Here is a 12,137-nt window from a genome sequence, read left to right as displayed (position 1 = left end):
ATTGCCCTTAAAATACACCTCACCTAAGATTCAGATATTGCCTTCTATTTGCAGTTGAAGATTCAGGAGCTGCTGCCTGATACAAAGACTAAGTCAATCAGCTGGCTGGAGGTTACTTGACCCAGTATGGCATAAAGACTCCCTCCAGCAGACCCTGCAACCTACACTGTTTAGTTGGAGATGTAAGGGGAAAAGCAAGAATGAATCAACATGGCAATCACAGGTTTTAACAATGTCTTTACGATCTCACTCTAGTAGTGCTACAAAACAGCCAGACTGAAGCTAAGTAGAGAAGCAACAACAAAAAGACTACAAAAAAGTGATCTCTGTAAAGAGCAGCCTGGCCTGAAGAAATAAACCCTTAGGTGGTGAAAACACTAATCTAAGTATTAAAATAATGTTAATAATTGCATTGTACACAGCTCTCTCTAAATAAAGCAATGCTCTGTCAAAGAGGTTTTTTCTTTGGTGGTTTTTCTGTTAAAACTGAACTTATTTACAGGAAGGCACAACAGTAGAGAGATTAATTTTCACATGCCCAAACTAATCCCCAACAGTCTGATCCCCTCAATAAAAAAGGAAAACTTCACAACTAAACTTACAACAAGCTGTTTAGTTTCAGCTAATGTGTATTTTTACAAATAATGATCACTTAATTGTTTAAAATTACATACTTGCTTATATGTTCCATCATTTACAGTTGCATTGGTTTCTATTTCTTTTGGAGGCTCAGAGCCAACTTTGTATCTAAAAACTGTATGACCATCTTTAATGAGCACACTGATGAACTGATCCTGCAGGTAAAAAAAAAAGCCACCACAATTAAACTGCCAACATTTCATATATATTTCACTGACGTGAATAATTGTAATGAAGCTATCTAGCTGTTTCAGTAAAGCTTTTGGGGGAAAAGATAACACAAAGCAGACTAAAACTTAAAATAATAACAACAAGGAGTAATAAACTGTTACAAACAGGTCTGGTATCAGCTCCAGATGTATTCTCCGAATCTCTAGAGGACTTTTTGTCATTTCAAGATGTCTACTGACTTTTTACAGCATTGAGAAATTATCCAGAACATGTCACAGTGATTGCAAACATGCCTATAGTATTATTAGATAAGTAGCATCACTGCTGTTTTGAGCAGCTTTTACAGGTATAAGTCACCACGTCACTTTCTAAATTCTTCCTTACTCTATTAGCACCCATATCTAGATTTGGGAAGAGTGCCCTTCCACTTTTGGAGGATTTCAGTATTTCAAAGTTGGTTTGATTCAAATTACAACCTCTCTGCCTGCCCTCAGTTCCAAATTCTCTGCATGGCCTAATGGAGGAGCTACTTGGAATGATTTTTTTCTCAGCCTTGACAAAGTGAGTATTAAGCAGCCATTATAGATTCATAGAATATCTCAAGTTGGAAGGACCCATAAGGATCATCGACTCCAACTCCCTGCTCCTCGTGGGACTACCTAAAACTAAACCATATGACATTAAACATACAGCAGAATCTACTAATCTGCCACATGGACAAAAATAATACTTTTAAGAAATTTCCTTACAGTTACTACTAAATCTAACATGTTCTTGAGTAAGTGAAGATTTTAAAAATATTCTTGGACCACAAAACAGACAGAAGCATTCCACGAATTACCCCATTTGCTGCAAAAAACACAATGCCTTCATCTGCAGTAGTCTCAATTGTCTGCTCGTAGCGTACTTGGCTGTGGATATTTGGTTCTTTCAGTGTGACACTGGCATAACCAGTACCTTCAAAATAGCTTTGGTCAGTCTCTTCTTTATACCTGTAATAATTCAGTGTCACAGATGTGAATATATGAGAGCAAAAACTATTACCACATGACTTACTGTCATAATTTTAAAAAAGCTTAAGTTAAAGCATTAGGTACAGGGCCACTAATAGGGCCAAATTCTGATCTAACCCAAGAGAAAACCTTCCACTGGCTTCTATTGGATTTGCATACCGTCTTTACAGAGGAAATCATTAGTGACTGACTTTTTTGCACTTAGTGTAATATTTACTTTATAAAGGAGGTGAATACATTAGTCCATGAATTGTGTCTGGGTATTATAACATCTAAATTGTTGGCCAGTGGGCTGAGATTGCCATAGATGTGAATCCTGCCAACACTGAGGATTTTCTCTAAGAAATGTAGTAATGACCAAGAGTTAGAAAAAAATCACCAGTTTAGCCACAGTGTTATTCTTCTGGATCTGAAAAGACATGAATTCATAATGATAAAAATCACAGAACTGTGAAACACTTCTGTGTTTATATCATACCTTCTGCAGGGTTGCACTTCAGTGGTATTGAGATTAAACGTCCTCTTGAAGTTGTAAAGGCTGATAATATGCTCGTTTAGGTTGTCTAATTCAATGCAGCCTTCATAATGAGGATAGTCTAGCTTATGTGGAGGCTGCAAAATAGTGTCATCAAAAACATTCCATCAACATCAGCTGACAAAATTGTACCTTGACATGTAACTGCTAAGACTTACTGCAAATATTAATAGGGCACAGAATATGACATTCTAAATGTAATAATATTATTATATCTTTGTATATAATATCCAAACCATCTGATACCACCCCAGGAGTACTGCAGCACAATTTAAAGTAGAGTCATATGGATGGATTGGGAATAGTACTTAGCAGGGCTGGAGAGTTTTCATGCTGTCCTTGGCAGATGAAATACAATCACACTCCCTTCTTTGAGTTTTAGCATACTATAAGCCAGGCAGCTTCTGTAGGAAGTAGCATCTTGCATCCTGTCTATTCCTACTGACATGGATAAACTTTTACACAGCCTTTGAAAGACTGCTAGTTCCAATCTTTACTTGTAAGAACAACAGAATGATTAAGATGGAAATCTCTTTTAAAGACTAAGCAACTATTTGTACCCTAAAATCTGGTGGGTATCCTCCAACATAAAAGACCACAGTGCTGGGATCAAGATTTAGGAGAGTGTCACTGCCTCCACTGCTTGCAGTCAAAGGGCTTGCATACTCTGGAGAAGTTGATGTTGCTGCTTTGATGTAATTCAGCTTTACATACTGGTAAATCCTAAAACCAAAACAGATGGGCAAAATATCACATCACACTAGTAAAAGATGTTCTTAACAGGTTTTGGAAAAGACTGTTGTGCACTGTGGATCTTATACCTTTCAAACTTAACTTGATCCATAACAGCTTCCTCAGTTTCGCTTTGAGTCACAAACGGCTGCACATCTATTTCTACATCACCATCTCCCAGGTTATAGACACAAGTGAGGTGACCATCCTTCACAGCCATACCAATATAGTCCTTGGAAGCCTAAGAATAGCAAAGCAAATAATCATTAATAAATGATTAATGTTAATGAAGACAAAATACAGTAGCACTTCCTCAGAGACATCATCACACTGTGCGTGAGTCATAAGAGATCCAACCACCTAATGATAAGAATTGTTATTAAGTTTATCAGTTCTGGGAAGAAAAAATTGTTATCTTGCATGCTGCACTGATTCAATGAATAATGTGTCGCATTGATTCAGTGAATATAGTCATAAATTAATTGAAGAGACACACATGGCTTTTTATTTTTATTACAACAGTAGCTAAAATAATTTTCACATTTGTAACATCTCCCAGCTAAAGCCATGAAAACATGGCACCTTTACTAAAAATTACTCAGCATCTGCAAAATAAAAAAGATGTTTGGATAACACTCAAAGACAATGGTTCCTGCTGAGGTGACTGGAAGCAGTCATTTTGCCAAATAATTCACATTTTATTTCTCCAACATACCATATTTCACAAGTAACAATTAAAATGCTGTCAACAGAAATCCTGGCCAGATATTCAGGGGATAAAAAGGTGAAATCCAGTGTAGAACAACTACCTTCAAACAGCTTTCTGTGTATGCACAAGACTCACTACAGATACAGCTGCTATCAGATAACAAGACTTAAAAATACATAGTTAGGAACCACATGCAGGAAATTTTTTAAATGTTTGATAGTGCTTGAGCAAGCCTGAATGCACAAGCAGGTCCGTAATATTCTGCATATTCAGAAGAGAAAGAAATTAACAGCTGAGGGACTGAATTTTAGAACTTAAAAAAAAAAGACCTTAAAAACCCCATTTTTTTCTTAACCAACAGGGAAACTCACAGTGGCTTATACTGTGAAAAGAGTCAAAGCTCTGACACAGTAGTAGGGCTGAGTTTGTGCTGACTGCTGCAGAACCTGATACTTCTGACAAGACTGTATGATGGTATCCATGACTGAGAAGTAACTTCCAGAGGAACAAAACAGCAAAGCATCAAAAGGCAAATCAGTCAGTCACCCAACAAGTTACTTTGCCGGTTGAGGAATAACTATTCTTCACAAAACACTTCTGCCACCACATAATGGCAAGTATAAAGAAATGGGCCAACAGTAGCTATAAACTTCAGTCAAAATAAATAATTTCCCATTTGTTTCTCAAAGCATGTTGTCTGTTCTAAAAAAACAGATTAAATCTCAAAATATACCTACATCTTTATTGCCCAGGTACAGTACAAACTTATTTGATGCCCTCTGGGAGGTGTCTAATCTTGTCTGAGGTCTTTGGAGAAAGAAAGAAAGTGAAGTATAGCCTTTCAGATCTTCAAGGTTGCTTGGAGGTCGAACCTCTACACCAGAGCTGCCATTGAACCTCATAGGAATAGCAACCTGTTAAGAAAAAACAAAAGTCAGTACATTGTAATTATGTATTGCTACTATTCCTACTTATTTCACTGTTGTGTTTAATTGCAAAGTAACCTATTATATATCCTAGTTATGTTACAACGATCAGTTACTACAGATTTTGACTCTGATGCTACAAAACAATATAATTAGGAAACACACTGAATAATACAGTATTCTGTATTATCAATACTTAACACAGCACTTTTTTACTCCAGACATCAATTAATCAACCCTTACTGCGCCTCTGACAAGTAATTGTTACCTTCACGAAACAGACAGGGAAGGACATGCCCTGCAGCTCTAAAGAGCAAGCCTATGAATTATTTAGATGTCTACATACATATCCTGGTGCTTCACTTAGCTGGACTTGACTGTCTGCTGGAAATTATAATGCACCTCTGATATTAATAAAGACAGGTCCCATTACAGCTATTTACACCACGGTTACAGATTCCTCTTATTCATTCTAACTGTAGGTTACTTGTGATAACCTCAGTTACGCTTCTCTGGGACCTGAGACGATGCTATCCCTTGAGCAACTACAGCAGTTGCTTAAATAGAGTAGGGGCAGTCTAATAAGAAGATGCTAGTAGCTGACTCTAACGTCATGGGGCAGCTGGAGACATGAGAGCACAGGGCTACACAACTCATATGGGAGTGCCAGTGTTCCACTGGCCATGCGTGGGTGGAGAGCCCTGCCTCTAAGCTGCAGAGTCAACTCTACCCCTCCTGCCAAAGCCAACACAATGTACCTTGGAAGGCGAGAGGCTATTGTACAAGTATTACAGAGATGACCTGGGAAAAAACCTTATGGGAGGAGGATGCAGCAGGATGCTACTGCATCCACTCAGTTTTATGTACAAATTATTATGCTTTCCATCATCACAGTTAGTTTAAGTGCTGGGTGGTGCTGTTGAATTAAATTTATGTCTGATCTTTCACACACATTTTAACAAAATGATTTAGAAAGAGAAAGAGGAACAAAAGTACTGCTGTGTCCAAGCCACTGAGGTCAAACATGATTGCAATGTTCAGGAGGACAGACCTTATTTGCAGCATCTCTTGCCTGTTGAATCAGCTCTCTTATGCGATTTACGTTCTCAGAGATGTTGCTTATTGGCATCAGCTGTTGGTTGATACTCTCGATCTTGCTGAACAGATCTGGAAGTTTGTTTGTCAATTTTTTTACTGCAATGAAAGAAAAAAATCATTGATGATAGAAAGGAGGAGGAAAACAGATGCAAAAATATGATACGACTACATGATTATCAGAAAAGCAGTGAGCAGGGTGATGACAGAACTGTTTTCATTAGTCCTACAATATTAGGAAGCCCTCACTGAAACTAGCAGTTTATACAGAGGTTACTGTACTCCTGGAATTTGTGGCCAAACGTATTTGCGGAAGGAGACAGAATCAGCAGTTCCAAAAACATATTAGATAAATTCAGGTCCAGAAAGAAATATTAAATAGAACAGACAGGGATGTGCTCTCTAACATTATTATCCAGTGACTGTGGATGCTAGGGGAGGATGAGGATAATGGACAGCAGACAGGGGTCAGGCTTATGTGCACTCCTGGAGTAGCATCTCCTGCTGCCACTATTGGAGAGTAAATACTGGGGTAGGCAGACTGCTGGCCTGACGGAGCAGGGCATGTCTTATATTCTTGTGTCAGGATTGCTAGTCATCACAATTCAGTAGTGAGCCTTACAGTATATGGGCAGGTTGTTTCAGGAGAAAAGGAGATACTATAAGAACTTCAACTTCCATTAAAACAGGAAACAATTTTTCATCTGCTGTGACTGAAAAAAATAAAAAGCCTGAAAGTATTAGCAGACTGCAACCCTATGATGCAGAAGGCAAATAAAAAGAAATCCAGACCTAGTATTTTTCTAAATATGACTTCTAAGCCAGTCTTGTAACTGCAGGGATGACTTACGGCTCTGCAATAACATGCAGGACTAGCTCCTGTATTTATCTTATTTAAAATGCTTTATCTCACTTGACTTTATCAGACAAAGTTGCTGAAGAGATGAAAAAAAGATGCTGTTTGGGATTGTGATTGTCCCTTATTTTGTATTCAACACAGGCTCTATGCAATCTATTTCACTTAATTTCAGCTAACAGGCATCTAGCCTAAGCTAACTGTCTAGGTCCCTTCTTTAGCCAGTGTAGCAGAAAATCACAGAATCACAGAGTGCCTGAGGTTGGAAGGGACCTCTGGAGGTCATCTTGTCCAAATCCAGTGCTCAAGCAGAGCCACCTCAAGCCAGCTGCCCAGAATTGTGTCTAGACAGCTTTTGAGTATCTCCAAGGATGGTGACTCCACAATGTCTCTGGGAAACCTGTGCCAGTGCTCAGTCACCCTCACAGTAAAAAAGTGTTTCCTGATGTTCAGAAGGAACCTCCTGTGTTTCAGCCTTTGCTGCAAGGGTACATTGCTGGCTCATGTTCAACTTGGTGCCCACCAGGACCTCCAGGTCCTTTTCTGCAAAGCTGCTTTCCAGCTTGGTCACCCAACCAGCATATACTGGTGCATGGGGTTGTTTTTCCTCCGGTGCAGGACTTCTCCTTGTTGAACTTCATGAGGTTCCTGTCAGCCCATTTCTGCAGCCTGTTGAGGTCCCTCTGGAGGGCAGCATCCAGAGGCGTGTCAGCCACTCCTCCCAGTTTTGTGTCATGGGCAAACTTGCTGAGGGTACACTCTGCCCCATCATCCAGATCATTAATTAAGATGTTAAACAGGACTGGACCCAGTACTGAACCCTGGGGTAACCTGCTAGTCACTGGCCTCCAAGTCTTTAGAGACCAGTCATGGTATCAGCTTTTAACATATACCACAGGATGGCCTGAATCACCTTCTGCAGTACCTGTCCCTTTCCACTGGCAATAAAGGAAGCTCAGAATACTAGCTTAGGCTAGGTGCCTAGCTTTTGGATGACTAAAATTTCTGCCACAAAACTGACCATGTTCACCTGACAGTGACTTGGCAGGTCTCAGATAGCACCTGCAATACCTGAATTGTTTGCCTCCATCAATGCTTTACTGAAGCCAGCACTCTGTGTGCTTCCATAGGTGCTCTTCATTTTCTCCACATCTGCTTGAATTGGGAGCAGTTCATCCAATACGTTATTTGTGACATCCTTGGCACTTTTTACCATGTTCTTTGCACTGGTGATGATGCTGTTGATGTCATCTGAAAAATACACAAATGCATGTGCAGATTCTTATAGTAATAAATGAAAGAGGCAAAGCAGAAGTGATCAGTAAGTAACTGACCTCTGTTTATCCCATTGAGATTATTTTGAAGAGTGACAAGATCAATTTGCAGTGTATTCTTCTTTCCATCAGCGACACTGAGTCTTTGCTTTATGTCTTCAAGGGTTGGACCAATAGCTGCAAAACAGTGAATGTCCTGTATGAATTTTAAACAGAAATACCACCTCTCTGTCAGACAGGTGGTGTTGCAGCACCAGCCTGCACTCCTACACAGCTCGTGTCACCACTGAGCATTGAACACGCTGCAAAACAAATACAAGGCAAAGGATTTGCTGGACAGGAGTACTGCAAAAGTGTATAGCATAGCAGAGGTAGGAAATACACTTTCTCGCCTTTTTGCCATTGGAAATAACCATCACAAGATGTCCCACTGTAATGGAACTAGCCTCTTCTGGTTAAATATGTGCTGCGGAGCTTTGATGAACTGTGAAAATTCTTGGTTCAATGAAAGCTTGTCATGCTGTGCCAACATTTCTACTATCACTTTCTTTCTCGGTACCTTGCAATGTCCTTTCAGTCTCCTGTGCTTGATTCAAAAGTGTACTGCTCTCGGTTTTTAACTTTGCAGCTTTTCCTGATAGGTCTTCTCTCTTCACAGTCTGGTAATAGAAGCACAGTACTGTAAGACTGCTTTAATAATTATACTAAAATTTAAAGAGTAAAAGAGATAGCCCAATCCAGTTTAAAAAACAACTGTACAAGGACAGAGATTTCATGTGAAGAACACCACCTTAAATAACAATTATCAAGATTAATTTAATCATAATACAACCCTGGTCTTTAGCAAACTTCTGACAGATTTTGGGGCATTCAGAAGAAATTACTAGCACACAGCTGTTAGATACTACTCCTCTGCTGAAGAGCTTGTGGATATCACTAATGCAAAGTAAAAGAGAATACCTAAAATCACCATCAGTGATTACTGAGCTTGCCTTATGCAGATCTCTTTATTTTCCACTGAAAAGAACAGTTAGCATTCATATGGACAGCTTCATCAGAAAGGCAGTAAGTAGCTTGTTAGTGCTGAACCAAGGGTAATTCATGAACATGCAGAATAGCAGCTCATATAATGCCCACAGACAAATACGGAATGCCAAGACACACAGGTCTTTTTTTGGTGCCTCTCTGATAGTTAAAAAAAAAATAAAATCTAATTGTAACAAGTATACCATCGTTTGGCCACTTACAGGTACTTACCGATAAAGCTGAGTCAGCTGCATTCCCAGCTTTGTTGGCCGCTTCCTCTGCCGCTTTGATGGCATTAATAATATTGTCATAGGCAGTAGAAGCTTCCACAGCACAGCCTACCAACTCGTCCTTCCTGGCACTGTTCTTTATTCTGTGGGAAACAGGGTGAAAAATGCAGCCTTCTGCAAAGACTGTGGACTTTGAGAAGTATTCTGAACAGACCTGAACTCAGTATTTTCTAAGTAATGCCAATATGGAAAATGTTTTTAAGTTAGATCTGTAATTTCATTCTGCAAAAATATCAAACTTGGAGGGAGACCAATATGAAAAGATTCTTCAGAAGATGGGATAAATTCAGGCGTGTGGAAAAGCACAACTGTGGGCCTCCAAAGCAGTCTTTAAATGATTAAGATAGGGAGAATTCACCAAGGCACAAGGTCAATAAGCCACCTCGATCACAGCCCCCCAAATACACTTCAGTTCAGAGGATTTCAGAAAACTGTAGCTTCCAGATCATCTCTGGCTGCTCCAGTATCCTACAGGAGTGGCAGATGGAGCACAAGATGGAGCAACAACAAGACCTCTTATATTTTCCCCAAGAACCAGCACAGCAGCTCTGGAATCAGAAACAACAAACAAAATCTCTTCTACCCATTCCCCATGAGGTATGCAACCGCCCAGTATTAGCTGCCTTGTATTTGTGAGAACATTGTCTTCTTAACTGAAAAAAATCACACTGAAAACTAACAAAAAATTAATGAAAATGTATTTTTTAACCAAGAATTTTCCAGCTGAGTTAGGTATTTTGGAATTTAACTTTTTGAGAGTTTCTAGTTGGTGTAATGACAAAATGCAAACAATTTGCACAGGGAAGAAAAAAAAAAATCAGGATTTCACTTTTTAAATTTTGTTCTGGTGTACCATAGAAGGCCTCCAAAACCTCACTCATAATTCCAAGGTAAAGTACAAGTAATGGAGAGAGAAACACTTGCTTCATATAAAGTTTATCATATTTTTGCCCTTCTAGAAGATTCCTTGAAGGATGAGAAAACTATAGGAAGTATTTTCCTCACTAATGCTAAAGAGGTGTGTCTGAAGACTGCCAAGATGGCATTTCTTCCAATTATTTGCCCCAATTCATTGACATCATAAAAGTATCCCTGAGTACGAGTACAGGAAATAACACTACAATAAATATATTCTACACATCTTCCCACGCTGTACATGAGGATTTTCTCTTGTTAGTAAGAAGCTAATGAAGTGTTAGTGCAGTAATATAAAACTGTATTATGGGAGTCCCCACTTCTGGGGTGTGGGGGGGAAATCAGGAAAAATACAGGAAGACCTGGTTTGTGGGGAAAAAAGAAAAGAAAACATCTGTATATCATGAAGAAGCAGAAAAAGTCAATCCTTATTTCTTTCTAACTTTGCAAATCATCATTAAAGCAAATGAAGTTACAGACAAAGCATTGCAACCATGGATGTTAAGTACAAAAATTGCTCATTTACAGGAATGGCAACATACTCTTCCAGTTGTTTTGCCAAGTCTTGCAAAGATTTGGCATGTTCCTCAGCCCTCACCACCAATGGTTCTTTGCTTGCTGATAAGGAGTGATTTGTCAGCTTTTCATTCATATCCTTCCTTGCTCCATCCAGCTGAGCAGCCAGGCTTTCATATTCCTACAGGTTTATAAAAATAAAATTTTATTTGCATTCATACACGTTTGATTTTGTCTTCATCTCCTTCAGTGTTACATATACCTTGCAGCTGAGGAGACCAAGGGGAAAAACATTCCCTTCCAACTTACTCTGCAGGTTACTGGAAACAGCTGGTAGTCATTACATTATGCTTCCAGACCCATTATGTAAAAACTGAGTCAGACCAAAGACCCTTCTAGCCCAGCACCCTGTCTCTGATGCTGGCTAAAACCAATTGCTCAGAAAGAAATACAAAAATAGCACAATCACTTATGGAATTTCTTAGAGATATTCTCCCAAATTCAGGTATCTGCAGCTTAGTGTCTTCCTCAGACACATCACAACCCTCAACGAGCTCCTGTTAACAGAAACCTGTGCAGGCAGGTTCCTCTTGCACCCAGGATGGGCTGTGAGATCCTTCCCTCTTTGTGAGGCTCAGATAAGCCTCATGTCTTAGCCACTGAGCTATGCTACCCCTTACAGTGACAGGAAGATATTGGGGTTTTTAGCCTTAACTTAAGAAGGTTAACTATACCTCTTTGCTCTTTTGCAATAATCCAAGTACACTGTTAGCTTGCATCAGGGAAGATCGGGCAGAGCTCAGAATATCCAAGATACCCTTCTGTTGTACATTTGTCTCCTCAATCCGTTTCTGAGGAAAAATCAAAGGTTGAATAACACATGATTGGGTGAAAAATGAGAGGCAGGGAAAACTATATCTACCTAACCCAGTTTGCAGTAGGATTTACCAAAGGTACTATCGCTATGTTAATCAGACGCCTATACTGTTTAGGGACTAATGCTATCCTACTGATTAAAAGAGCAAGAAAACTCAGGAGTCTGCAGTAGTATAGCATACAGCTGGGCAGCAGGCTACAGTAGTTCAGTTATTAGCATTCAAAGTAAAAGCAGCACAGGTCAGCTGAGATAAACTGTCAGGGCAGACCATTTAAGTGTCTGATCTCTCAAACCCGGAAATTTCAAACGTGGAAACTTTAAAAACAGCTCCCTGGTGGCTACCCTGATCTTTTCTGTTCTCTCAAAGGCAGAAATAAAATGATTACACTATCCCTTCATCTGGGGATCTTACCAGAAAGGGGGTGTGAAACCTCCCCACCTTATCCTCTTGCAAGCTCTGAGGGGAATGAAGCTTCTTGGTCTACAGCAGCCCTGTGACAATCCACAGTGCAGCTCTAGGGTAATGGCACACCACGAACACAGCCAGACAAGTGGTGTTGCAG

The 12,137-nt window shown here is 39.6% G+C and overlaps 1 protein-coding gene across 1 annotated transcript in view; it reads right to left on the bottom strand.

Moving 5' to 3' along the window:
* The window catches only part of LAMA3 (laminin subunit alpha 3), a 121,207-nt gene that overhangs the window by 11,586 nt on the left and 97,484 nt on the right, over window positions 1–12,137 (bottom strand). The window contains exons 52-64 of the mRNA XM_069779178.1: window positions 11,432–11,548; window positions 10,724–10,878; window positions 9,208–9,349; window positions 8,510–8,609; window positions 8,011–8,127; window positions 7,748–7,927; window positions 5,777–5,919; window positions 4,537–4,713; window positions 3,180–3,331; window positions 2,919–3,081; window positions 2,302–2,435; window positions 1,652–1,802; window positions 675–794 (exon numbers count right to left, since the gene is read on the bottom strand). Coding sequence (XP_069635279.1) covers window positions 675–794; window positions 1,652–1,802; window positions 2,302–2,435; window positions 2,919–3,081; window positions 3,180–3,331; window positions 4,537–4,713; window positions 5,777–5,919; window positions 7,748–7,927; window positions 8,011–8,127; window positions 8,510–8,609; window positions 9,208–9,349; window positions 10,724–10,878; window positions 11,432–11,548 — 1,851 coding nt within the window. The remainder of the gene's footprint in view (window positions 1–674; window positions 795–1,651; window positions 1,803–2,301; window positions 2,436–2,918; window positions 3,082–3,179; window positions 3,332–4,536; window positions 4,714–5,776; window positions 5,920–7,747; window positions 7,928–8,010; window positions 8,128–8,509; window positions 8,610–9,207; window positions 9,350–10,723; window positions 10,879–11,431; window positions 11,549–12,137) is intronic.

The sequence above is a fragment of the Haliaeetus albicilla genome, chromosome 3 (genome assembly GCF_947461875.1).
Source record: "Haliaeetus albicilla chromosome 3, bHalAlb1.1, whole genome shotgun sequence".
NCBI lineage: Eukaryota > Metazoa > Chordata > Aves > Accipitriformes > Accipitridae > Haliaeetus > Haliaeetus albicilla.
The sequence above is the reverse complement of the archived record's forward strand: the minus strand, read 5'-3'. Positions and strand labels throughout refer to the sequence as shown.